The 27,107-nt window shown below is 41.7% G+C and overlaps 1 protein-coding gene across 2 annotated transcripts in view; it reads right to left on the bottom strand.

The window, feature by feature from the left end:
• Positions 1 to 1,353: 1,353 nt before the first annotated feature.
• The window catches only part of GPLD1 (glycosylphosphatidylinositol specific phospholipase D1), a 35,533-nt gene continuing 9,779 nt past the window's right edge, over positions 1,354 to 27,107 (bottom strand). The window contains exons 7-25 of one of the 2 annotated variants that reach the window (XM_014606712.3): positions 26,141 to 26,195; positions 21,514 to 21,621; positions 20,893 to 20,920; positions 20,284 to 20,423; positions 19,149 to 19,214; positions 17,722 to 17,839; positions 16,472 to 16,611; positions 14,831 to 15,017; positions 12,985 to 13,095; positions 11,574 to 11,648; positions 10,595 to 10,751; positions 7,183 to 7,324; positions 6,480 to 6,582; positions 6,286 to 6,379; positions 4,946 to 5,122; positions 3,504 to 3,664; positions 3,195 to 3,221; positions 3,049 to 3,099; positions 1,354 to 2,268 (exon numbers count right to left, since the gene is read on the bottom strand). In XM_014606712.3, the coding sequence (XP_014462198.1) occupies positions 2,191 to 2,268; positions 3,049 to 3,099; positions 3,195 to 3,221; positions 3,504 to 3,664; positions 4,946 to 5,122; positions 6,286 to 6,379; positions 6,480 to 6,582; positions 7,183 to 7,324; positions 10,595 to 10,751; positions 11,574 to 11,648; positions 12,985 to 13,095; positions 14,831 to 15,017; positions 16,472 to 16,611; positions 17,722 to 17,839; positions 19,149 to 19,214; positions 20,284 to 20,423; positions 20,893 to 20,920; positions 21,514 to 21,621; positions 26,141 to 26,195 (2,018 nt within the window). In that variant the 3' untranslated portion in view covers positions 1,354 to 2,190. The remainder of the gene's footprint in view (positions 2,269 to 3,048; positions 3,100 to 3,194; positions 3,222 to 3,503; positions 3,665 to 4,945; positions 5,123 to 6,285; positions 6,380 to 6,479; positions 6,583 to 7,182; positions 7,325 to 10,594; positions 10,752 to 11,573; positions 11,649 to 12,984; positions 13,096 to 14,830; positions 15,018 to 16,471; positions 16,612 to 17,721; positions 17,840 to 19,148; positions 19,215 to 20,283; positions 20,424 to 20,892; positions 20,921 to 21,513; positions 21,622 to 26,140; positions 26,196 to 27,107) is intronic. The other variant, XM_019490469.2, reaches the window with a different exon arrangement.

Raw genomic sequence — 27,107 nt, 5'->3', positions numbered from 1 at the left:
CCTTTTGCCTGGGAGCTGCCAAATAGGGGGTTGTCTGGGAATCCAGTAATCTAGCATTCTTAGAACACAGGCAAGCCAAGTCTACCTGCTCACCTGTCCTAATGGCACAGCTGTTAGAAACTGCCCATTCCAAGATCTCAACACTGTTGTCTGATGGCTTTACTTTGAATGTCCAAAGCAGACATGCATGCTGAAAATTCTTTGACTTCCCTTAGGTAGACCACTTGCACATCCAGAGTATGCTTAAGACATGGCTATTCAGGGTAGCTGAAGGTTTTAATTTCCAAATTGGGGTGAACTTTGGAAAAACAGCACTTGCCTTATCCACTCATTACAGCTAAGTCACCAGAGTTATGGAAAGAGCCACCTAATGAAGATAACTCGAAGTTGTTCTTTTCTAGAATGGTGGAATCATCTGGGGTCATGGCAGGTCTCCCAACCTTGGTTTCTGACTTGTTGATTATAAGATGTTTGCATAGCAGTTAAAACTAGGCTATTAGTCTGTTGCTATATTTCATTTATCAGTGTATTTAGGAGATAGATGCCATCAGTAAAGTTCAGATCTCCAGGTACTCCACCAGAATCCTGATTTCCATAGAAGAAATCTGTCTCCTGACAAAGTCAGTGAAAACAAGCAATAAAGAGGAAAGGAGATACCCTTATCTAACTTTGGTGGTAACACAAAACCAGCCTGTTTGTTTTTGGTTGAAGATCACAATATGTTTGGCATTATGAGTGATAGTGTAATCCTGTGGCAATTAAAGTGGCTTAAAACCCTTCTCTTAGCTTCAAAAAAATGGAAAAAAGGAAAAATAAAACCTGCCTGTCTCCCAAGTTCAAGTAAAACAGTCAAAGCATTTTCAAGGTTTCTTTGGTTGCAAAGCAATTGTGGATGTTACGTACTTTTTTTAGCAAAACAAATTCCAAAAACTATTCATGGGTATAGTATTCTGTTTTGAATATCTATGTCCCTTGCACCACTGACTTTTTGCTTGTTCTCTGTTTTCCCCCCCAGCCATGTACTCCAGGTTCTTGGTTCCTAAACTTCTCTCTCCTTTTACAGGCAAATTGAAAGGATTCTGCCTGGAACCAAGGCAGTGATACATAAGCCTAAAACTTTTAAATCCAAAAATTTTCAACCACTTTTTCAAAGTGCTTCCTAAAAACTCCTACTGAATGAGATTTTTAATTGCATGTATTCTTCCACAACGAATTATAACTATTGTTTTGAATATTGACTTGTACCACCAAAAAGAAAAACCCAAACAAATATAGCTCCCTAGCCACCTCTTTAACTTTATTTCTGTACACACATACCTTGTAGAATAAACCCACAAATAATGAGGTCACGCATTGTTGCTTATACCATTTAATTATGTATTGATATACATTCAGTGTTTAACCCGTCCCATAAAAACTACAGTGCTCATTAATTGAAGACATAATGCAACCCATAAGAAGTGATTTTTAAACTTACCACAGGCATTGAGTCCAACATAAAATCATAAGGAATAATTCCCACTGGAGCCCAACTCTGAGCTTCAAAGTAAAGTATTTCTATAACTTCTCCAGACATGCACTGTTTGTCCTGACAGTCTTTCTCCTTAATATGTGCCTCTACAAAGAGTCAAAGGGCAAAGACTTCTCTTGAATGGGCTGTGCCTATCTATTCTCCAGCACCTTCACACAGCTAGCCCTGTGTAGTTTCCCTTGTCCATCTACTAGGGATTCATTTATAGCATAACTAGTTTCTCATATTTTAAAATCCTAGATCACATGTATCAAAATAGCATCATAGGCATGCTGACTACTTTATTACCTGTTGGGTAAATAATGTACTATCCTTCCTCATTACAAGAAGGAGCTACTCTTGTCTGGTCCAATGGTTTTAATTCCTTTACTATTATTTTGACTACGGCTGGATAATTTAACATTTGTGGACATAATCTGAATTGGTTTGAAAAGTACAGATGAGTCAGGACACTTGGCATTTCCCCATCAGTTTAAAATGAAACAAACACCATCCTGACTTGCTCTGTGATGCAGATGTTGTCCTTTCCTGCATGTCCCATTTTGAACTTGAAGCATCCAGTTAGTGTAGTGTAGGGAAGAGTTATGGATATCCATCATGGATTTGGATGGATGCTCCACTGACAAATGGGCATGTGCCCAGTAAACAAGTGGAAATACTTAGAGAGCATAGAGAAAAAGCCTTCCACCAAGCCTGGCTTTCACTGAGCTTCTCTCAGCAGCTACTACAACTTCGCTCTGCAAATATACAAAACACAGGTTAGCAAAATTCAACTACGTTTCTAAAAAAGGTGTTCTTGTCTGGAGTTCCCTGGCTATGACTAGCTCCTAGCTTTAGGTTCTGTCGATATTGTGTCAGGTAGAAGCATAAAGAGGAAGAAATAGTTGCATCCTTAACTTGTACACCTCTGTCAGCAAAGGCCCTAGCAGAGATATAGTTACAACACTGAGAACCTTTTCGCTGCTATAGATCAACTAAGCAGAGGAGCCAATATAACCAATGTGACACAAACATTCTTTCACAGGTATAATCTGTGTATTCTTTTAAGGGCTGCCAACACCAGCACATACTTTGTAGCTAATATAAGGCTTGAGTGACAGCTGGGTCTTGGTGCCTGAAAATACAGGAAGCAGCTGCTTGTAGAGCAGCCTGCTCTGACATTGCCTGAAAGGTGTGTATGCTTTGAAAAATGCTTGCCATGTGAGAAACAGCCCTTGGTAGTGAGTAACCTTACAGGGGGGCCTTTTTTCCAGCAGCGTGAGGTCAAACCATTTATATGAGGATTGGCATAGAGACAGCCAGTCATCTCCTTGACTGATTGCTGGTGTTTTTATTACACCGAACCAATGAAGAAAATGGACAGAATCCCAATGACTTGGAGTCCCTGGGATATGCCTAACTTCCTTAAAGCACCCTAAATTCAGCAGATGAATGGCAATATACATGGTGCCAGGTATCATATGCATATGGTGCAGGCAAATATGGGCAAGAAATGAACAGCATTTGTTTTTCCTCACCTTTGCTTCAGATTTAACAGTGATGACAGAGCTCCCAAATCTTGATCTTTCCTGCAAAATAAGATTGCTCATTATGTTCCAGGAATATTCGCTTAAAACAAGAGGAAATTTCTCACTTTCAAGCAGCTGATTTTCTGGTTACTCACTTCAGGAGAAATCAATACATATTGTGCCTGAAACAAAGAGAGAGTTTATTACTACCACTGTGCTTACAGTATTGTCACTTGCAGAATAAGGGCCTAAGACTCCAGAGCAAAAGCTTATGCAATATTGCTTCTGGACATGAAGAGACCCAAATTGCATGGATTTCCAAAAGAATGATAGTAGAGGAAACAACTGTCGTTTTACTGAAACAAAGCCTTAGCTTACCAATTATATATGAAAATAAATAAATGGATGCAATTAATTGATTGTCCTCATGGCAATCTCCTAGTTTTGCTCTTATGTTTCCTTACCCAGTCCTCAGGACAAGGAGAAGTCCATGATTTGCAGTGGTCTGTCACATCACCCAATGTGGTCTGGTTTCCATTATATATGTAAACACGTCCAGCCTCCCCACCAAAGATTCCAGATGTGATGTCTGTAGTTCTCAAAGGGGATGTCACAACAATTTCATCTGCAAATATTCATCACAAAGAAGATCAAGGGGAAATACCAGACCAACACAGAGCAGTTGGCATTTCCACAGCTTTATATCAGTGGTCTCCAGCTTTTTCAATTAGATCAACTTTGACATTTAAAAGCAACCCAAAATGCTCCGCCACCACCTCCCCACCCACCCCAAAAGGTAAATCTGAGGGGAAGGAAGGGGGACCAGATGAAGGCAGAGGGAGAAAAAAAGATTGGGGGGCACGCCTCCCCAACAGGTAAGTCCCACCTGGCCAGGGCCCCACTCAACTTACTCCTGCACCTGCCTCTGCAGTGCTGTCCCTCACCAAGGGGGGGCCTCGATCTAGCCCTCGCCCCTTTCCTCTCCTACAAACAGACTTGCTGAGCTGGGGCATGCATGGGCATGTATGCACGTGGGCACTCAGCCGCCCCTCCCCGATCGATTCCAAAAGGCTCCGAGATCTACTGGTGGATCGAAATCCACTGGTTGGTAACCACTGTTTTACTTCTAATAACAGGTGTCCACAATTTAAGGCAGGGCTGTCCAGCTCTAAGTCCCAGGGGGCATGCACAGATGTTTCCCCCCTTCACTCACTGTTGCACTGCAGCCCCACCCTGCAAGTTGCCAAGCACTGCCTTCTCCCACCTGCCGCACCCACTGCCAAAGGCATAGCTCTGGACTCACCCTTAGCTCTCCACAATGCCACACTTCCCTTGGGCAAAGGCAGGAATCAGCAGCAGGAGGAAGGAGTGGGGAGTCTGGAGACACCAGCTGCTACTGCAGCCAAAGTAATGAGGGTAGTGGCAGCTGGGTGAGAGTGGGGATCACACATTAACCCCTTGTGGACTACATACAGCCCACGGTTCACCAGTTGGACAGCCCTGGTTTAAGGACAAGGTTAAAATATTTTGATTTATTACTGAAATTGTTCAGTTTGTAAAACCCCTTAGGATGTTCATGTAAGCCCATCCCTTGGCGACACACAGGGAGTGCACGCGGGTGCACGTGCACCGCCTGAAATTGGCCATGCACCCCCTGGAAACACCAGCCGTGAAACCAGAAGTGCCTGCAGAAGTGCACTTCCAGTTTCGCCACTGGTGATTTTAGGCTTGGGGGATCAGCCGCTAGGGGACCCCCCCAGTCAGTGATCTGGTGCCCCCCCCAGTCTCGGGAGACACCAGTCACTCATGAGCCCATCTATAAAACCACTGTATTTTGAGTTCCCATGAATATGGCAGGAGCAAGCCTTCTGTGGCTCAAAGTAAAATTTCACCCACGCAGTTTTACCTAATCCGTCACCATCAAGGTCACTTAAGTGTACAGCTCCTCCAAAGCGAGAGAACTTCCTGTCCCCACTGAAAGTGCTGAGCAAAGAAGGCTTGGTATTGTCTGTCAAGTCATACATGAGAACAGTCCCAGCTTGGTGTAGTACTGAGTGTATAAACACAATCCTGGATGTGCTGTCTGAAAGAAGCCAGAGTAACAGAATTAGAACAGTAGAGGTATATGCAGTCCCAGGGATAGGCTCAGTATGAATAATACATCAGCAATACCCAATATGAACACGGCACCACAGAATAATGACATAACAAAGGCAAGATAGAATTAGGGTAGTAATCTCAGTGAAAATAATCATACTTTCATTTTAAAGAAATATGTAAGTTATAAGATAGGTGTGAGGTAGTTATACAGCAAAACCTAACCAATACATTTTATGCTAAGTACAACAGGGGCAATGGCATGCCCTTGTTGCCAACATGGCTAATGGCATACAAGGATGCCTTGGTAGGAGTATTGCCAGCAGGTCAAGGGAAGTGATTATTCTCATCTATTCAGCACTGGTGAAGCCACATTTGGAGTACTACATTGAGTTCTGGGCCCCCCCCACTACAGAAAGGATGTGGACAAATTGGAGAGAGTCCAGCAGAGGGCAACCAAAATGATGAGGGGCTGGGGCACATGTTATGAGGAGAGGCTGAGGGAATTGGGCTTATTTAGTTTGGAGAAGAGAAGACTGAGAGGAAATTTAATAGCAGCCTTCAGCTACTTGAAGGGAGGTTCAAAAAAGGAATGAACTAGACTGTTCTCAGTGGTGGCAGATGACAGAACAAGGAGCAATGGGCTCAAGTGGCAGCAAGGGAAGTTTAGGTTAGATATTAGAAAGAATTTTCTCACTAGAAGGGTAGTAAACTGGAACAGGCTACCCAGAGAAGTTATGAAATCTCCATCTTTGGAGGTTTTTAAGACCCATCTAGACAAAGTTTTGGCTGAGATGATTTAGTTGGGGATGGTCCTGTTTTGAGTAGGACGTTGGACTAGATGACCTCCAGAGGTCCCTTCCAACCCTAATTTTCTATAATGCTAATTTTCTCATTGGGGAACATGTGGCCTACAAATGAAACACGGTTACACATATAATATGAGAATATGCCTCTAACAAAAATCATTGCAGAAAAAAAATGCTAAACAAATTAGCTGTAATACTGATGAGTACTTTGCAACATGTATAAATTTAACACATGGCTATTAAGAAGTCATTTGTAGCTTAGATTTTGTAATTCTTGTACTGTGTATGAGAAATAGATGCTACAGGGCATAAACATCTCTCAGGTTTCAGAAGGACATACCAGAGGTAGGTGCGCCAACCAACAACACACGTCTTGGGATTCCAGCCACAGACACAAAGCCACTAGCCAGTGACAAACCCAGTTTGCCCATCTCCTATTGATTTTGTTAAACACACAAATTAGTGTCATGGAATATCACTGTGTTTCACATAATTTTTAAGTTCCCGAGATTCTGAAGGAAACATCCTACCTACCCCGTCTCCAGTTACAGCAAACCAGCTGTGTGCGCTTGGCGGGTTGTATGCATACACCTTCCCAACATTCTCCCTGCTATCAGACGAGACGTGGCAATCTAGACTGGATAATACAGCATGGTTTTCAGTCAGAGTAATAACAGTGTGTACATATATACCTAATAACATTGCTCATATTGAAAAAATATAAAGATCTATTTTCCTTCATTTGCATCTTATATAGGGTGCTAGAGCTGACTAGTATAGTAATTATTTCTATGCCTGTTCTAGTAAGGTATTAGTGTTTCAGGACACAAACACTAGTTTCCCATTGCACATCACCTAATAAAATGGGATCTACCTCATAAGCAAAGCTTACAGGCACTGCCTGAATGTACACAAGTAATAATAACTCACAGGGGTTGTAATATCAATATTTTAGGACTTCCTTCCTGCTACAGTGCTTTTAAATAAAAACAATGCAATAAAGAATTTCTCTCCAACGAAAAGACAAAGAACAATTTTACCAAGGGATATGAAGGATAAAAGAACCAACAACACTATATTAATCTGAAATACTCTGAGTAGGGTATATAATCCTCCAAAATAGAGTTCCCCAGTAAATTTATTGAAACAATATTACTCTATAGTAACAGAGTAGTAGTAGACTTTAATTAAAAAAATAATTGAGAAGGGATTTGTGTCATAGTCACAAGAAACACACCTAATACAGTGCTTCCAGGTAGGGCTACCAATCAACAGTAAGGACATGTTCTCCATTTGGTGTCTGTCAAGCGAATATCCAAACCAGGCATAGTTCTTTTCCCCCTTCACCATCCAGTCAGCATCCTCTACTGACAGCAGGCCTGACAGACCAGACATGAGGTAAAAGTTAAGTCTCAATATTTACCAGGACAGAAAATTGATTATTAGCTTCCTGAATATATAGCTCTTTCAAGAGTCTTCTGTTTTGACCAAGTCTCTCTTCCTAAGCTATGGTACCAGTTACCACTAAATCATCATCCCGCAGGGCTTGGTCCTTGGACCGATACTCTTTAATGTCTTTATCAGTGACTTGGACGAGGGAGTCAAATGTACTCTGTCCAAGTTTGCAGATGACACAAAGCTATGGGGAGAAGTGGACACGCCGGAGGGCAGGGAACAACTACAAGCAGACCTGGATAGGTTGGACAAGTGGGCAGAAAACAACAGGATGCAGTTCAACAAGGAGAAATGCAAAGTGCTGCACCTAGGGAGGAAAAATGTCCAGCACACCTACAGCCTAGGGAATGACCTGCTGGGTGGTACAGAGGTGGAAAGGGATTTTGGAGTCCTAGTGGACTCCAAGATGAACATGAGCCGGCAGTGTGATGAAGCCATCAGAAAAGCCAATGGCACTTTATCGTGCATCAGCAGATGCATGACGAATAGGTCCAAGGAGGTGATACTTCCCCTCTATCGGGCGCTGGTCAGACCGCAGTTGGAGTACTGCGTGCAATTCTGGGCGCCACACTTCAAGAAGGATGCGGATAACCTGGAGAGGGTCCAGAGAAGGGCAACTCGTATGGTCAAGGGCCTGCAGACCAAGCCCTACGAGGAGAGACTAGAGAAACTGGATCTTTTCAGCCTCCGCAAGAGAAGGTTGAGAGGCGACCTTGTGGCTGCCTATAAGTTCATCACGGGGGCACAGAAGGGAATTGGTGAGTATTTATTCACCAAGGCGCCCCCGGGGGTTACAAGAAATAATGGCCACAAGCTAGCAGAGAGCAGATTTAGATTGGACATTAGGAAGAACTTCTTCACAGTTCGAGTGGCCAAGGTCTGGAACGGGCTCCCAAGGGAGGTGGTGCTCTCCCCTACCCTGGGGGTCTTCAAGAGGAGGTTGGATGAGTATCTAGCTGGGGTCATCTAGACCCAGCACTCTTTCCTGCTTATGCGGGGGGTCGGACTCGATGATCTATTGAGGTCCCTTCCGACCCTAACATCTATGAATCTATGAATCACATATGGTGAGTGGGGACAGACAAACAAGTTATATAACTTACAGGAGTGGAGTGAGGTTACCATGTGTTAGCTGCTCCTTAGTGGGTGCATCTACACATCGTCCTATGGTGACACAGCAATGTGCTACATCACCATATGGCATGCTACGGTGACGTAGTGAGCACGTGGGTCTACACGTGATCACTAGCTACATTGCAGGTAGGTTATTACAGTATGAGTGGTTACTGCACCATGTTTTAGGACTTCCAAAAGGAAGTACTAAAGCACGGTGCAGTAACAACATCACTGTACAGCGCTGTGTAGATGTGCCCAGTGTGTTCACTTCCATGCCACAGAAACTGAAAAGCAAGATAGGGCTAAGCTAACACAGTCTAGCCTCCACTACCTGTGAGATAGGAATGGATGCACAGTACAGAAGAGTTATTGCAAAGCAGCTATCCCTCCTCTTCACCCAATACCCTTTGAATTTGGTAAAAAAACAAACAAAAACTCACTAGCATTAGTTTGGTGGCAAAGCAATTTTCAGTAAGCAGCTGCATTTAGTGGCAAATGATTTATTTGGTGAATTCAGCTGAGTCACCCAAACCTGGAGTATCAAACTCATCAGATCCCACAGGGAAGATGAGAGACATGGAGCCAGTCCAACAGGCTGGATCAGGCCCACAGACTGACCCCATGCACCACATGCAGCACATCTTGGACTAGCCCTGTGCAGTGTGCACCAGACTGTACCATATGCAGCATGTAGATCTAGTGCATATTGCATGCAGGGCCAGTCTGGGCTATGCTACATGTGGCATGCAGGTCCAGTCTGAGACCCACAGCCAGCACTGCAGGCTGAATGATTGGGCTCCATGGGCCAGATCTGGCCCCAAGCCACATCCCTGATCTAAACAAACACCTGTAGAATGCTTTCACCTCCTAGAAGCACATACTTAAATTACATTGCACCAGTCTAAACAAACTGAAAGATTTTCATCAGAAACAGGACAAAACAAAAAACATTTACCTAAAACCGTAACTCTTTGGGGTTATAAACTAAAGTCACTCCTTCCAGGTTTTAGTTTTACAAACTAAAACTCTGGCTGACAAGTTTTTGCAAATGTCAAAGCAGCTCCCAAGACTGTTGCATCTTTATTTGAAACAGAAGTGGATCAAAATTAGTGCCATTTATCTAAAACCCCACACATGCTGATTTTGTTACAGATGGACTCTGGTTTTGCCCAAATCAAAACCTCAGCTGGTGATGTTTTGCATCTCCACACATCCACACCACCATTTCCTTGATCTGGTCTCCTTTTCTCCCTCTCCACAATAATTAATTCTGCTTCACTCTTACCCATTAGTTAGTAGTTGGGTTCACTTGCAATTCCCCTTCAGCCACAAGAAGGTGCAACTAGTACAATAAAAACCAGTCATCTTCCAAAATGTTTTCGTGCCATTACCAAACTGAGAGAAAGTCCAGTCAAACCCTTCCCAGTGGTTTGACCATCACTCCTCATCGCTACACATCACTTACATGTAACTAGCTATTCATTTTTGTTGTATAGCCAAATGATTGAGTATATTAGCACTATTCACCTGAGTAAATTATAAACATGCTCATGTTTTTGTGAGCTTACATTCCTATAGAAGGATTGATGGCATTTTAGGGAATCACTGGACTTTCCTCAGATTTTAATGCATATGATGCATGGTGCTATCTACCGTGATTTTGGAGCTAGATGCACTAATCTTATAACTGAAAATCATACTACGAAATTGAGGTGCATCTAAATTGACTGTTTACCATTCAAGGCATTTACAATATTCCAGCATTACTAGAATGATTTTTGTTAACTAGTCATCAAATTAACTTCTCACAGAGACAGGAATAATTTAATCTTAAATTTTCCTCAGCAGGTCAGTAGGTATCCAGTTAAGATAATACATAAAACTATTTTATGCTCTTCCTTTGCTTTCAGGGGGTTTGACACTACTGTACATAATAAGCCTTCCAAGAGTCTAGGGCAATTAGTAGATTGTTCATGTTTTACATAGTGGAGAATTTGAAGGGAAATAAAGGCATCAATTAAAATACACATTGCAGACACATAAAACATGGAAATGGCAATTTGCTCAGTAAATATCACCTTGATTGCTCCTGTTGAAGTAGGAATAAAATGCAACCACAAATCCTCTCTGCTTCCCACCACCAGGTGCATAAGGAGAACCGGCCACCAGATCAGATCTTCCATCCCCATCAATGTCAGTAGCCAGCAGAGACCAGCCAAGGTTACAGTAGGTATACTGCAAGAGGTGGTATCTCAATCAAAGCTTGAAGTAAAAGGCAGCCCTCTAAATCAGATTACTGCTTTATTGCTATATATTGTATTAGGTCTGATGTTTCTTTTAAAGAGTCATTTTGCCTATCCTAGATCAGGCATATTTTTTTAAGGGGAGAGTGTTCTTTACCTAGTCCCCCATCCCACTATTCTGGATTAACTGCATGTGAACATGTAAAATGTGGCCACCCCTCAAATAGACAAATTAGATTCATAAACCAGCATTTCTTTGTATTCTGGCCATTTACAACTAGTATCCAAAAACTATTACTTTTTAATTACAGGGTCTGAGTTTGACACTCCTACTCATAGTGAGTAGGATGGGACTCAAAGATAAGGGTAGCAGAAGACAGCAATGTTTCTACGGTCTCCCCAATAATGGAAGCTCCAGAGTAGCAGTGCAGATAAACTATCCTTGCCCACCCTCCAACTAAACTTTGGAATACTGGCCCAAAGTGGGTGGTAAGAGTAAAATTAAATAACTGGCCCTAAAAAAATTGAAGGGATAACTTATTTTAGCAGCACCCTCACAAACAAGACTCTAATAGAGACAATAACTGTCAATACTTTCTTTTTTTACATTAATGGTGTCATGTTTCTCTTCTATTGCAGCAGACAGCTGAGGGCCCCAAGTAATTCAAATCTGACTGTTTTTTCTCATAGGTATCCTCCGGAGATTAGCCTGTCAAAGTATGACCACTTGAAAAGGAGCAGTTATGGTACAGTAATCTATCCCTTCCTTTCTGTTTCTGTGCTCAAGGATTGCCCTTCTTACTGGTAAACATACCTGGCAAGTTATGGTGATGTTGGGCCAAGATGAGAAGCCTTTTCCTTCAGTTCCAAAATATATATACACGGCACCCTATATAGTAAAAAAAAGCCAATGCTTTGTGAGAACTTATATACAAAGGTCCGGTATGAACTTTAAGGACAATATAAATTAACAAAGCAATGAACACTGTAAGGACCATTAATAAAAGATTGCATTTCTTCTTACAGATTTCACAGCATGTCATCTCTTCTTCCCCAAACTTAAAAATAAAACGTAATACAGGCAGTCCTTGGCTTTACGACACAATTGGTTCCTGGAAGCCATGTCTTAAGCCAGAACATTGTAACTTGAAACCAGTTTTCCGATAGGAAACAATGTTATAAATGGGGGATTGGTTCCTGAACCAAGGCCCGATATCCTATTTTCACCAAAAATAACCCCGAATTTTGTACAGTACTCAATCAATTATAGACAAGTAATACAGCTACATTTATTTATTTTATACTGTACTGGGATTTATCTTTTTTCAATACAGGTAGTGCTGTACTGTATCACATTTTTTTAAATTTGCAAGCCTACATAGGCTATAGTGTGATAGTCTATAGTCAGTCAAATCTGAAAATCTGAACTGAGGTTTGGTAAGGTAATACAGGCAACCCCCGCTTAGCCCTCTTAATTGGTTCCTGAAAAACCGAGCGTTAAGCAAAACGAGTGTTAAGCAAAACAAAGTATTTGATGACCCAACATGGCGACCACAATTGTTTTTAATGACCCAAGATGGCAACCACGAGCGTTATAACGAAACTCGCTGAACGCTAAGTGAAATCAGGTGTCAATTTCAAATGAACGTTACAGCAAAATAGCACTAAGTGAAACAGCAGAAAGCTGGGGTTGCCTGTATTCACGATTCAAGCCCACAGTAAAATCTGTATGTGTAGCAGCCATGACAAATATACTAGTGGCAAGTGAAGTTGGCCTTCAGTCAAAAAGTCATTAGTTTGATGTGCTCAGACACACCAATGATACTTTTATATTATATTGTGTATATGGTGTGAGTGCCTGTTATAACACAGGACTGGACTCAGTGACCCAGGAAGTTGCTTTCAGCATGTTATTAAATAAATAAATGCAGTGAATATGTAAGGATTTTATGAAGACTTATCTGTTCATCATCTCAGTGCTGCTATGTTGTGGTCTAATTTGGAGCCCTTGTGATTATAGAAATGTATACGCAAAGAGCTGCCCATCCAACTAATCAGTATACCTGAGGATTATCACCTACATTTACAATGCAAGGCGCAAATGAGACTCACTGGTGAAATGCTGCCTGCCTAATTCGCTCTGAAGGATACCAAAAGTTCTCACTCTAATGCTATTGCTCAGGGTAAAAAAAAGAACAGATTCTTTTAAATAAATGGGTTCTTACTTTGTAAGTGAGAAGCTGTGACCCCACAGAGGGTGCGCCCACCGCAAGATCGGGAACTCCATCCTCATTGAAGTCCAGCACTGATACAGCAGAACCAAACCTGCCTGAAGGCTGAAAAATCATGCAGCTGGATTAGCAGATTGTCATGTGTAGATGTACCAATACACAAAGTGGGGACATGTGGTAGTGGACTGTTTTGCTTTGAGACTGTAGGAGAATTACAGCATAAGGTACTAGGTCTCAGCTGTTTGGTCCAATTTTGTATGACACTCCTGAGCAAGCTCCTCAAGTCTCATTTACCACTGATGATGTTTAGGATACTTACTGTCCCTATGTCTGTACACTCACAAAATCGTTGATAAAAGAACAGCTGTGACTCCTCCCATATCTTACAAACATATGAATTAGAAACAATTCTATTTAACAAGGTACATACTGGTATGTCCTATGCATCTCTTCCACTGATTAATAAAAGACATTTACAATACAGCATGACTTCTATTGCAATTAAATTACTCTTTATTCCTAGTTATCTGGTTCAGCTGCTCGCTCTCAATTCAACATCACCATCCTGTCACCATTTTCACAGAAACATTTGGCAAGTTAGGTTCTCAATTTAAAAAGTGCTAATGGGAACCAGTTAACAGGCTCATGTCACCAAAGGAGTTTGGGGATTGAATGTAGAGGGGGATTAGCATTTCTTTAAATCAAAGGAACTAAAGCTACCTGTGAATTCCTATTCTGTTCTGCATCTTGTGGTGATACTAATCTATAAGGAGTATTTTTTTCTTTATAGGTAGGTGAGAGATTCCTTGTCAATCATAAACATCTATGGCACTCTCAAAATGCAGGCCTCAGCATTAGAAGAATAGACACTGTGCCCTCCAAATTCACATTCAGAGCATAAATAGTTCTGCTGCATATAAAAAAGTAGTAAAGGGCAGTTTTCAACACAGAGATGCAATGATCACAGTTAGCCATATACAGATGATATCACACAGAGTGGACTTCATGTCAGTCTCATAGAAAAGTACCAGTGTTAATTTGTTTGGTGGAAGAATAAAGTAAACCTTTAAGAATAAAGTAAATCTTTATTTAAATCGCAAGAATAATAAAAGCAAGGATAGTTTTTCTTTAAATGGACGCAGCATCCTGTTGAATAGGAGAGACATTTCAGAAACCGTAACTAGGGACCTACCCAAATTGAAGAGGCAGGCAGCCAGTTTCACAGGCAGATCACAGGACTGGCTGTCATTTTCACAAGCATATTGCAATGGATCTCCTATGCCTCTGATTGGCTGAAGGGCCCCAGTGGCCCCACACCCTCACCACTGATTGGTTGAGAGGGATATCCATTGTACAGGCCCCACCCTCACTGCTGATTGGCCAAAGGAGCTGTCTGTCATGTGGCCCTGCCCCTGGCTGCTGATTGGTGGAGAGGGGCAGGGCTGCAGCCCTCTCAAACAATCAGCAGTGAGGGGCAAGAAGAGCCATCCTGGCTGCTCCCCTTCGTGCAGGCAGCCCCCCTCCCTCCTTTCTCCTCAGCAGGCTGTGTGGCTGGGCTGCAGCAGTCATGAGGACAGTTGACTCCCACTGGAGAGCCAGCATTTTATTTTTTGTTTGGTTTGGGGTTTTTTGAGGATTTCACAGAAATTGCCCAATTTGACAGATGATGCCCAATTTTGCAATTTCCACAAAATCCGCAAAATTGCAAACTGAGTAGGTCCCTAACCATAACTATGCATAACTTGCATAAGAAGTCAATGGACTTGGTAATCAACCAAAGCATCTGATCACAAAATACAAGTCCAAAAAGTTTCAAACAACAAGTGTCTTAACTTCTTACCTGATGACCCTCCAGCACTTGGTCCGCTTTCTTGTTCAGGTTCATATTTACTGGAGGCAAACCTGATTGTTTACTGTAAATTATGTACACCCGTCCTATCTGCACCCAGCCCAATCTGCTGTATCCTGGTGCTCCAACCACTAGATCCTCATATCCATCCTGGTTTAAATCAGCTGAGGTCATCGCCCTGTTTGCCAATAAGAACATGGTACCAGTTACCCTTCTGCCAGAACCTTCAGCAAACAGCAATATTCACATTTCAAGGTCAACAAATCACCTTTCTGCACAATGTATCCCTGTGACTTTATACGCCATTTTTTCAAGTTATATATATTTTCTTGAAAGTGACAGCTATTCTCATGAGCAAAACAAATCAGCCTCTGAGGGTCAATTTCCATTAATTTCGCTGTGATACTCAGGGAGATCTGTGATCATCAGAAATTGCTTTTCTATTTATTGACTTGTAGCACTTCCACATCACCAAGCAGCAACTAAGGAAAGGAGCATGAAAAGCTACTGTTTTCATCTGCCATGGAAATACATAAGATAAAAATGGGTGTTATTCTAGGTCAAGTTCTAATCTATTCATGGGCCTTGGTAAAGTCACAGAAACAATGACCTCAGTTGCTTGATGGAGCTTCTAGAATGCAAGTGGTCAGATAAAGATAGATTTTGAATTACGGGGGCACTCAGGGGGGCTGAGCCCCCCATAAGAGACAGGAGACCCCCTGTAAGATTTGAAAATCATAACCTGGGGGGGTCTCTGATTTTGTTAGGGGATTGTGATGGGCAGCTCAATTTTTTTTGCAGACCCCCCCAGGGTATGATTTTCAAATCTTAAGAAAAGTCAAGTTGTAATTCAAATCCTGGGGAAAGAGCAAACAGGCATTTATTTGACAAGTTAATTTAGTAACTGTAAAGGTGGCAGTTAGCATCCCTGGAAAATTAAGTCATTGTTTTTCCATCCAGAGCAGATATAGCAAAAAGAACAGCAGCACAAGTGTGTTCCATTTCACTTCCATTATGTGTCTGACACAATCAAGATGGATCCTCTCCTGGAGAGGAGAGCAGGTAGACATTGCTCTCCACACAGATTCAATCCATTGTCTACAAAGGCTGCTATGGTGAATGCCAATTAGCATCATCAGCAATTGAACTGAGATAACCAATCCATTCTTTACAAGTTGTCAAATGGTGATGAGATGGTAACTATGGTCCCAGGCCAGCCGTGGTGTTCAGAACCAGACTGAAAACTGGATTCAATTTTTCCTGATTTTTGAGTAGGAGCAGATTCTCACTACCCTTGTTCATTCTACAGAGGCTAACCATAAAGTTCTCTTTTACAACTAACCATTTCCCAAATACTGTCTTTATCTGGTATCAAGGTATTGGTTTAAATCAAACTTCAATAATGACCCTATCAGTACTGATACAGCCAAAGCCAAAAGTCTTCATATCTCAATGCACTTCAGCAGTGCCCAGCCAAAACATACTATTCAGCTGGTACTTACACTACCGGTTAATTTTGCCTATAATGCTACATTTAAACTCTCTCCAAAGAACAAAGATTTAATACTTCAATTGTTCCACAAAATAGTCACATAAGGAAGAGATGGAGAGGAGAAAGAAAATGGTACCAACCATCCAAGCCTGGCATAAGGTGATTTTAGGAAGTAGGAGGCTGTGGGTTTGGTGACATGGTTAGAGGCATGTTGATGTGTGACTGCTAGCACTTTTTGGACATTTGTTGCAAAAGCTCCATTTATAAAATGGAGGGAATTCTGAAAGAAAGAAATTGTTACAAAAGATATGGAGCTAAAAAATACAGAAGCATGTGCACATATACATACAAAGTGTATTTCCCGTACTTCTATATATTTTAAGCCAATAACAATCTGGTCCATAGCTCAGTCATGTCAATGCAATCATAACACAGACTTCAGTGGACTTTGGGTTAGACCCTAAGAGGTCAGCAGACATTCAATTAATGGTGCAATTGGATCTAATCCCCAATCCCAATAATCATGCCTCCTGTCATGCCAATGCTGACAATTAACATAACTTGGCAATCCCCATGCCTGGCAACATTTCCTGCCTTTCCCTGCAGCCCCCAATGGGGGCTGCATGGCAAAGCACTTTAAAATACCTTGTACTTTGAAGGCAAAGCACTTTAGACATCCCCTTACTAGGGACCCCAGTATCAGGGAGAGGCTCCCTGATCCCAGTGTCCCCATGTGCCAGGACCTGTAAAAAATGCTCCACGCTGACTGTCAACCTCAGCATGGGCATGCTACATTCAAATTATAGTACCAAACAAATGAGTCACAAAGATGTTCCACATATTTTGTGGAACATCTTTGTGACTGGTTTGCCAGTTTATGGTACCATTAATCAGCTGCTAGCATGCAACACTGTTACTAGCTATGATGTAATTAACATATTAATCACATTTTAAATGTAGTATGTGCTGGGGGCCCAGTATTACTTCTGATAGAGGTAGAAACTTGACCCAGAGCATAACTGGTCAATCATTCACTATTGTCCTTTGGGTAAACTGTCTTGACACCTGAGGATGAATAGCTTATGCTGTGAAAAATGAGTGCTAAGATATACAGTCCCATTTTTATATTGTAAAATACACTCACCATATTGCACCATATACACTCATTTATATTGCAAAATAATCTCACTGTCACCTCACCATAAAGAGCAAAATATACATTATTTTCATTTTTAATATGTCCCAATAAATACAGATAAAATAATGGTTGTTTACACCTTTCCAGTAGAAACTCTGCCCCATTCTATAGACTAAGGAACTGCAACCATTTATGGCAGAGAAAAATTTTGTACCTCTATCTGCTTTTCACTAGTTACCTAGAAAGACTTACTGTTGCCCAAGTTTGCCTGAAATAAACTCCTCTCTCAGTATAGTTTATATTCTTATCAACTTGTTTTGCAAGTGAAGATGTCATGTTCTCTTGGTGTTCATTTTTGGACTGTTTAATTCTGTTGAGATAAAGAGGCAGTAACAGATTGACATTTTCCTGAAGGGACCTTAACGTAAATACCCTTAAATGCAATTTAATGAATGGTTTGGATATTTTATGCCAGGACAATATATAACAGAAGTAAAAGCTCATGTTATATCCTGTATTAATAGTAATCTCTATATAATAAAATATTTTCCTGACTGTACATCTGTTTTGATGTATTATATGTTATCACTTTGCATACACTTCTCAAATATTCTCCACTTCCCTTGAATTGCAGCTTTCTCAAACTAGTAAATCTGAGGAAGTAATTAGTTTGTCAACATTAATATTTTACTGTTTTCCTATAGATAATTAGGTATGTACCTTGGCAACATATTGGACTAAATTCTGCTTTGATTCACATTCTTTGCAACCCAATGGACTTCAATAGAATATTAGGTAAAGATACATATAGCATATCTGAAGGCAAGAGTTTCTAGGATTCAAAACAGTCAAAGGTAGTTTTCACTAGTTTGAAATAGGCTATAAGAAAGTGATAGAATTAAAGTAGGGACTCCTCTAGAATGTGAAATGTATAACCATATCTAGCTCCAGTCTCAAGTCTTTTTTAGTTTCTGCATAGCATATTGTTTGTTTTTTAGTGAAAGTGAAAATGTTGTTAGGCTCAAATCGGAAGTGCTCTGAGGCAAGTCCTCTACCCCTGCCATCCTGCCTCCTCTCTATTTTTCTCACCACTTCTGTTTGCTGGCACTCTTCCACATCTCTGCCAATTTGCTTTTCTGTTACCCTCCTGTTTGTTATCTCTCCCCAATCTGTTGTGATATGGCCACACGCTATTGCATTGTTCCAGCAGGGATGAGATGCAAAGTGTGAACTGAAAATAACAGCATACCAAAAGCTTCAGATATTTAGTCTGAGAAAAGTAATTTCCTATTTATATTGAAAGCGTGGTTGTGGGTTTTAAATTATTAATCCTGGGAGCCATATGATGGATAAAATAACAAATTCCTAGGATAAGAGTATGCCTAGACTAGACTGTAGTCTTTAGAGAAGAAGCTAAATCCTTATGATCAAAGCTTGACTAACTCTTATCTCCCTGGTACAATAGATATGATTTGCTGCAATTTCAGTTCAGTGAGAATTATATTTACTGGTAATACAGAGATCACAGAAGGAGGAAGCCAGCCATTGAACAGGTGTGAGGGAGATCACCTGTACCTCTTGTGTTCCACAGAATTGGTTTCATGCTAGTTCATGTAGACAAGCACAGAAGAGCTTCTTTGTGTTAACCAAGAAGGGGGTAGGTATGCGATTATACTTACCTGTAGCTCTGTCTGTGCCTCCTGTTGCAGTCTATGAATAGCGGGTTCTCAGGCATGAAGCAGCCACTGATGAAATATTCAAAACAAAATATGTCTTCTGAATATTTATTTAAAGAAGTTAAACTAAAAGGAACTTTCATCCCTTCTGATTCTTCAGGTACAAGACATAATCTCTCTCCAAAGTCAAAGCTCATTCAAAATTAGGTCATCATTATAATCCTTAGAAAGTCCTTTGATATTTGTTTTAATACACTATTGAAGTATTTAGAATCCATAGATTTAGAATGTCAAATGTTTTTACCTAAGAGGCAAAATTTCTTACGGTGAGATCTTTTACTGGACCAACTGCCTAAGAAATCCTTGCCTCTGGGATAATTTCTGGACCATCATGGCTACAATATCACGCTTACACTACCATAACATCTTATAATATAACTATTATATGCAACTCAATGTCACACTAATGTCCTGCTAATCCTATTAGAGTATTTTTAAATAATGTGACATTTTTGGAACATAAACACAGGCATGGATTCAGGGAGGTACAGTGATGCAGTCATCCTCTTCCCCTGTCAAAAGCTCCAATCTCAGCTGGCAGATGCATATGCAATGAGCTTGCTGCCACCACTGCACCACCTTTGCAAATTCTAGATCTGCTACAGATAGAACAGAGCAGCTTATGTCATATGCAATATCACTTATTTTCCAATATAGCTGCAGTAAAATTACCCTTTTAGCCACTACTCCATAGCTGGGATTACGAAGTGCACAGGACTATGGTTAAATCCTTACATTATACTGGTAAAAGAAAAGTTTTCTATAAAAGTAGTAGCAGCTAAATACAAGCTTGACTTTGCATTTTTTTAAAGTCTTGGGGGTCATTTCAATTCTTGCTTCAACTCACTGATTATCTGCAGCAGGAGCTGGATTGGGCCACTAGTCTGATTAAAATAGGTGGGGCTATTTGTATAAGTAAAAACTTCAAATTCTGACTAATTCTGGGACAGAACCCATTTCTACATGAACAATTAGACACATCAGAACTTCAGTATCATACTTCTGCAAAGAAACTCATCTGCCCATGCCATAGGTTTGCAGTCCATCATAGTATAGACAGGCAAAAACACCATCTCACCTAGTCCCAGCTTCTAACATATGTCCTGTTAGCTGAAAAATGTTATTTGACCAAAATGCCATGTCATCCATTCCTCCGAGGAAATACTCATGGAACTTCTCTACCAAAAACGGAGATTTGCCAGCATATGTTGGGAAGAGCTAACAGACAAAAGAAACATTCAATGAGAGGGATCAGTGGGCACGTCTACACATGCATTTACTGTGCATTAAATTTACTGTGCAGTAAGAGGATTTAGGCCAGTTTCTACACGTTCAGGCATTAAAGCACAATAATGTTGTGTGTGAACCAACTTGGGACTAAAGTTAGTCCCAAGTCTATCCACACACACAGTGTTACTGTGCAGTAAGGCATCTACACATGTGTTACTTCACAGTAACTAACTGCATGATGCAGGTATCAAATTTATGTCCAGGTTGGCATAAGTCACCATATTTACTGCACAGTACAGGCGCACACATGTAGACACCTCCCATACTGCACAGTAATTTTTGGTTACTATATTAACAGTCAGCAGTAATTTTGGTTACTGCGCAGTAAATGTGCATGTGTAGACAAGCCCACTGTGTCTCAACGTTAATATTTTATTGTAGGCTGCAAGGTAATTACCTTAGCAACAGCAAGTTTTTCTCCATATCTGCAAAAAAAAAAGAAAAAGGAAGATTTTTCTTAGATAAAAGTGTTTCATGAAGAAATATGATTTAAATAACCCAAATCAAAACCCTTGTCATCCTTTGTACATAATACACTAGTATACACAGCAGATGTTAAGGAAGCCAACATTGAGAGATTTCCTTGGTGACTGTTAATGCAGCATAAAAAGATATGTAATATCAGAAGCAGTGGTTTTACTTTATTATGCGTTTCCCCCAGTGGGCTGCAACTCCTCAGCACTGTTAGTAATTAACTGACTTAGAAAACAGTTATCGCCACCCTCAAGATTTTAAAAAGTAGATATTAACAGAGTTTAGTTACTTTTAATTCAAAGGTCCATTTTCTTCCTTATTGCTAATTCATGTTAAGGCAGAGTCTTCATTGTATGCATAAATGTAATTACTGTGATGCCCAGAGAATGATCCAAATTCGTATTACATCCTGAACCAAAACCAGGGGTTTGTATTGGTCTCAGCTCTAATGCAGATACATCATTTCAGCAGTTTACAATAAGAATCGTTATATTTTTCCTCCTTATGTTTTGTGAATAGAAGTTCAAAACTCAGTCAGACTTACAATTCAAGAAACTGCAGGTAAGTGCAGTCAATAATTGTGCCTTCAGTTACAACTTTTTCACCATAAAATTCCTGATAGATGGCTATTAGGTCTTTGACAGGTATATACCTAAAAGCAAGACAGGGGTATTATAATGAGAGTTTCCTATTTAATTTAGTAAAACAATCAATTTTGTATCAATAGAAACTGCATAATAGTGCTTTACATTATCAAAGTGCATGGGAATAGTAGGATTAAAAATAATGAAGTTCAGCATAGTAGGGTTTTAACTTGCTGTCTGTATATGTGGCAAGGGGACACAATCCACCTTCTCAAACCCAGAACCAGCCCACAAGGTTGCTGTGTAATTCTTTCACAGCCATTACTGGTAGAATGTCATACTTCCTTCACAGGTTTCTTGACCAGTACAGTTGTACAGTCTTAAATTGTGCCCTCCACTCTAACCTTGTTCTCAGTCTATTCCTTGCCTTCTGGGATTAGCTTATTCAGAACTTGTACAGGCATTATATTCTATCATTTGCACAGTCCTATGACATGGCTTAAATGGTGAGCTGAAACTTCAGCCGACTTAAAGAGAATTAGACTAAAAAAAGGAGGAAGCATTTTTACATGCATATCATAAGTGACAAGAAAGACATCCAAAAAAATCTAAAACAGCATCAAAATAATCAGTTTTAAAGCTGATGTATTACTTATGATTCACAGTGCAGTGTTCTTTTTTTTTTAAGGGAGCTTCCTTTTGCTATTATTTTCAGAGTTTGATTTCATAGATTTCATAGACATTAGGGCTGGAAGGGACCTCGGAAGATCATCGAGTCCAGCCCCCTGCCCCAGGGGTAGGAAGTCAGCAGGGATCATAGGATCCCAGCAAGATAAACATCCAGATGTCTTTTGAAGGCATTCAGAGTAGGTGCTTGAACTACCTCCGGTGGCAATCTATTCCAAACCTTGGGGGCTTGGACAGTAAAGAAGTTCTTCCTTATGTCCAGACCGAAAAGGTCTTGGAGGAGTTTGTAACAGTTCAACTTTGTCATCCCTTGGAGCGCTCTGGTGAACAGGCGTTCCCCCAGATCCTGGTAAGCACCTCTGATGAACTTATATGTGGCCACCAGATCACCCCTGAGCCTGCGCTTTTCCAGGTTGAATAGCCCCATGGCTCTCAGCCTCTCTTCATAAGGTCTGCTTTCCTGATCTCTGATTATGTGCATGGCTGTTCTCTGCACCCTCTCAAGCTTCTTCACATCCTTTTTTAATTGTTGAGCCCAAAACTGGACTCAGTACTCTAGCTGCAGCCTCACCGAGGCCAAGTACAATGAAAGGATGATGTCCTGGGATTTACTTGAGAAGCATCTGTGGATGCAAGGAAGTGTTTTGCTTGCTTTACTAGCCACAGTATCACACTGCAACCTCATGTTCATCTTGTGGTCAATCATGAACCCCCAAGTCCCTTTCGTCTGTACTGCTAGCCAGCGTAGCACTGCCAAGACTATACGGATGCTGCAGGTTTTTCTTCCCAAGGTGGAGAACCTTGCATTTTTCAGTGTTAAACACCATCAGGTTCCTATCCGCCCATTTCGTGAGCCTATCAAGGTCAGCCTGGATCGCCTTCCTGTCCTCAGGTGTGGACACTTTACCCCAGAGTTTGGTGTCATCAGCAAACTTGACCAGTCCACTTCTGATACCAATGTCCACATCATTAATGAAGATATTAAATAGTATAGGCCCAAGGACAGAGCCCTGGGGGACCCCACTGGTCACAGGGCACCACAATGATTGATTTCTGTCAACCACCACCCTCTGGGTCTGACCACAGAGCCAATTCCCCAGCCAGTGGATCATGTGTGGCCAAGGCCGCAGTTAGCCACTTTTACTAAGAGGTGATCATGGGATACCAGATCGAAGGCTTTCTTAAAGTCAAGATATACAGCATCAATCTCTTCTCCTTTGTCCAGGTGAAAGGTCACCTGGTCATAGAAGGAAATGAGATTGGTCAAGCAAGGCCTACCCACAGCACACCCATGCTGGCTATCCCTCAGGATGTTGCCATCGGCCAGTCTGTTAAAAATGGTCTCTTTGATAATCTTTTCTAAGACCTTCCCTGGGATAGAGGTCAGGCTGATGGACCTATAGTTTGCTGGATCCACTTTCCTCCCTTTCTTGAAGATAGGCACCACATTGGCCTTCTTCCAATCATCAGGTACTTCACCAGGAGTTCTCGAAGATCTGTGCCAGGGGCTGAGCTATGATGCTAGCCAGCTCCTTGAGTACCCTGTGGTATAAACTGTCAGGGCTGGCTGACTTGAAGGTATCCAGCCTCTCAAGGTGTTCCTTCACGAGGTCAGCATTGATGGAGGGTAAGGAATCCCCCTCACCCAGGCCTCCCTGTCCCATAGTGGTCAGGGGTGTCCCATAGGACTGCTGAAGGACGCAAAGTACCCATTTAACAAGTTGGCTTTTTCCTGGGTGTCGGTTGTCAGTTGTCCCATCTGGTTTAGCAGGGGTCCAGCGATGCTCTTGCTTTTCCTCCAGCTCCCCACATATCTAAAAAAGGACTTCTTATTGCCCTTGATATTTGTAGCTAGTTGGAGTTCCATCACAGCCTTGGCTTTCCTGGTTTGCTCCCTGCAGGTCCAGACCAGAGCGGAGTACTCCTCATTGGCAGTGGTTCCAGTCCTCCATCCTTTATAGGGCTTTCTTTTTAGATGCAGGAGGTCTGCTAGTTCCCTGGAGAGCCAAGGGGGCTGCTGTGCCCTTTTGCTGCCTTTCCTCTGAGATGGGATAGACTTTGCTTGCGCTTCCAGGATCACTCCCTTGAGGAGCAACCACTTGTCCTGAACTCCCCTCTCCTTTGGGTTGTGGCCCTTTAGGGCCTCCCCAACAAGCCTCCTGAGTTTGTCAAAGTCAGCTTTCCTGAAGTCAAGGACTTCTGTATTACTGACTGACTTGCCAACTTTACGGTGGATGGCGAAGATGATCAGCTCGTGGTCACTGTCACTCAGCTTCCCTTCGATCATTAGGTCGCTGATTAGGTCATCTCCCGTTGCCAGAACCAGGTTGAGCAGTGCTTTACCTCTCATCAGCCTGTTGACTTCTTGCATCAGATAGAGCTCATCCACACACAAGAGAAAGCTTTGCAACCGTTTGGATTTGGCTCAGTGCTCTTCCCACAAGATGTCTGGGTAGCGAAATCTCCCATGACAACCATGCACCAGGAACGTGCGGCCTCAGCCAATTCCCTGGCGAACTCCTGGTCAAACTCTTGATCCTGGGTTGGAGGTCTGTAGTAGACTCCCACCATTGTGTCCTCTGCGACATGTTCCCCATGAATTTTAACCCAGAGGGTCTCTAGTCATCCACCCTAGGCAAATGTCAGCTTGCAGGGACGCATAGCTTTCCTTGATACAGAGAGCTACACCACCACCCCTTTTGTCCACTCAATCTCTCCTGTACAGGGTATAGCCATCTATACCTGTGGTCCAGTCATGGGTGGAGTCCCACCAGGTCTCCGTTATCCCTATGACATCATAGTTATTTGTGTTAAGCATGAGGACAAGTTCCTCCTGTTTATTTCCCAAGCTCCTGGTATTTGTGTACAAGCAGGCAAATGTCCCTTTGTGGGCCCTTGCCTTGCTCGCAGCTCACTCCAGGGCTGGGGCAGGGGTGGGTTCCCTTAAATGTCTTGGCCTGCTGGCTTTGCAAGGTTTGCTCAGCTACCCTCCATCTCCCAGGGGAGAAGGGCCTGGCAGTAGGAGTCGATCTCCTGCTCACAGTCCCTGATGGCACGCAGTCTCTGGACTGCAGCCTGGAGCTCCTCCAGCTGGCACGCCAGAGACCCCAAAAGAAAGTAGACCCCACAAGGGGAGGTGGCCATGCTCCCGGGCCCCAGAGCCTGAAAAAGTGACAGGCAGCCCCCGCAGCCAAGTGCCAGGAGCTCTGTCTGCATGGAACACAGAACCATGGGCTCTGTCTGGATGGAGGCCTCTGAGGTGCTGGGAGGGCTGGGGGGGGGGGCACAGACCCTTCCATGGCATGCCACTGGTAGGCCGGTTGCGGCTGGGACTGCCTACCCTAGGAGGATTTAGTAATTTTTCATTTATGGGACAAAAATAATCAATAACCAACTACTTTATAATTCATTGCACAGTGAAAGAAATATAAATACTAACAACTACAGATTTTTATTTCCAGGAAAAAGCTAATAAAGCATCACACTATTATAAAGGAACCAAAGCAAAAATTAAACAGAAGAACCCCTAAATCAGAGACAGCCATTGAGTTATTTAAGAAATTGCTGGGACACTCCAGCAATATATTTTTAAAATATTTTAGTTATAGGTTTCCTATATTACTAGGATAAATAAATTTATCTCTCTGCCTCAGTTGTGGATGTATAAAATTAGAATATTTCTTCCTCTTCTCCAATCCTTTATTATGTTTGCCAGGCAGGGATTGCTTCTTGCATATCAGTCAGCAAAGGCCTGATCTCATCTGGGGCCTCTTGATTATACAATAAAACAATGTGTTATTAGATTGGAACGTAGTGAAATCATTATCTAAAGCATGTCATATGTGCATAAAAATAGTATGTATTCAAGAAGCTAACACCTACTAAATACATTTATCTTACCAGTCTGCTTCCAGATAACTGAAATCCAGTTCAAACTGGCTCAATACATCTCCTCCTGAGGATGGAGGGAAAAAAATTTCAGTTTTCCTACTTGATAGCAAAAAGCCTCCATTTCTTGTAACAAAAACATACATCAACGAGTACGAGCAGTATTGCATATAACTACATTGTGTGTTAATACCTCTGAATTGCATTTTAGGTGTCTGAGTGTTTCTCACAGAATATGTACTTAGGAGAGAGATGACAATATGCATCCTGAATTTCCAGAACATGATAAAAACATCATGTTATTTAAAGTCAGGGAAGCTACTTAGTCTAACTTTGAAATCCTTCTGCGTCTTTGAATAAGAGTGGTCAAATTCTCTGATATATCTTCTCAGAAGTGCAGACATGATGAAAGGGCAAAGGTAGCTTTATTCAGAATCTAACCAGTCAGAACCTGTTGCCAAAAAGAGCCAAAATACCCAATAGAGGGTGGGTCTACACGTGTATTTATGCCATCTTAAATTTACTGCACAGCAAGTTACTGCGCAGTAAGCATGAATAGGCTGGCGTGTACACGTGCAGGTGTTAAAGCGCATTAACACTGTATGTGTGTGTGAACTGACTTGGGACTAAAATTAGTCCCAAGTCAGTACAGACACAGTGTTACTGTGCAGTAAGGTGTCTACATGTCTGTTACTGTGCAAAAACTAACTGGGCGTTAATTTGATACCTGCATGATGCAGGTATTAAATTTATCCTCAAGTCAACATAAACCACCATATTTACTGCACAGTACAGGTGTGCATGTGTAGATGTGAGCTCATACTGCTCCGTAATTTTGGTTACTGTGCAGTAAATGCGCACATGTAGAAGCACCCAGTGTGAAGAACAAAGACTACCTTAGTTTACAACAACTACACTGCTACCCAGAAACTCTATAGTGCTGCGTGGAGCCACAGTTATTAATCCCACTCTCAGCCAC

This window comes from Alligator mississippiensis, chromosome 3 (assembly GCF_030867095.1).
Source record: "Alligator mississippiensis isolate rAllMis1 chromosome 3, rAllMis1, whole genome shotgun sequence".
Taxonomy (NCBI): Eukaryota; Metazoa; Chordata; order Crocodylia; family Alligatoridae; genus Alligator; species Alligator mississippiensis.
This window is presented reverse-complemented; position numbering and strand designations above follow the sequence as displayed.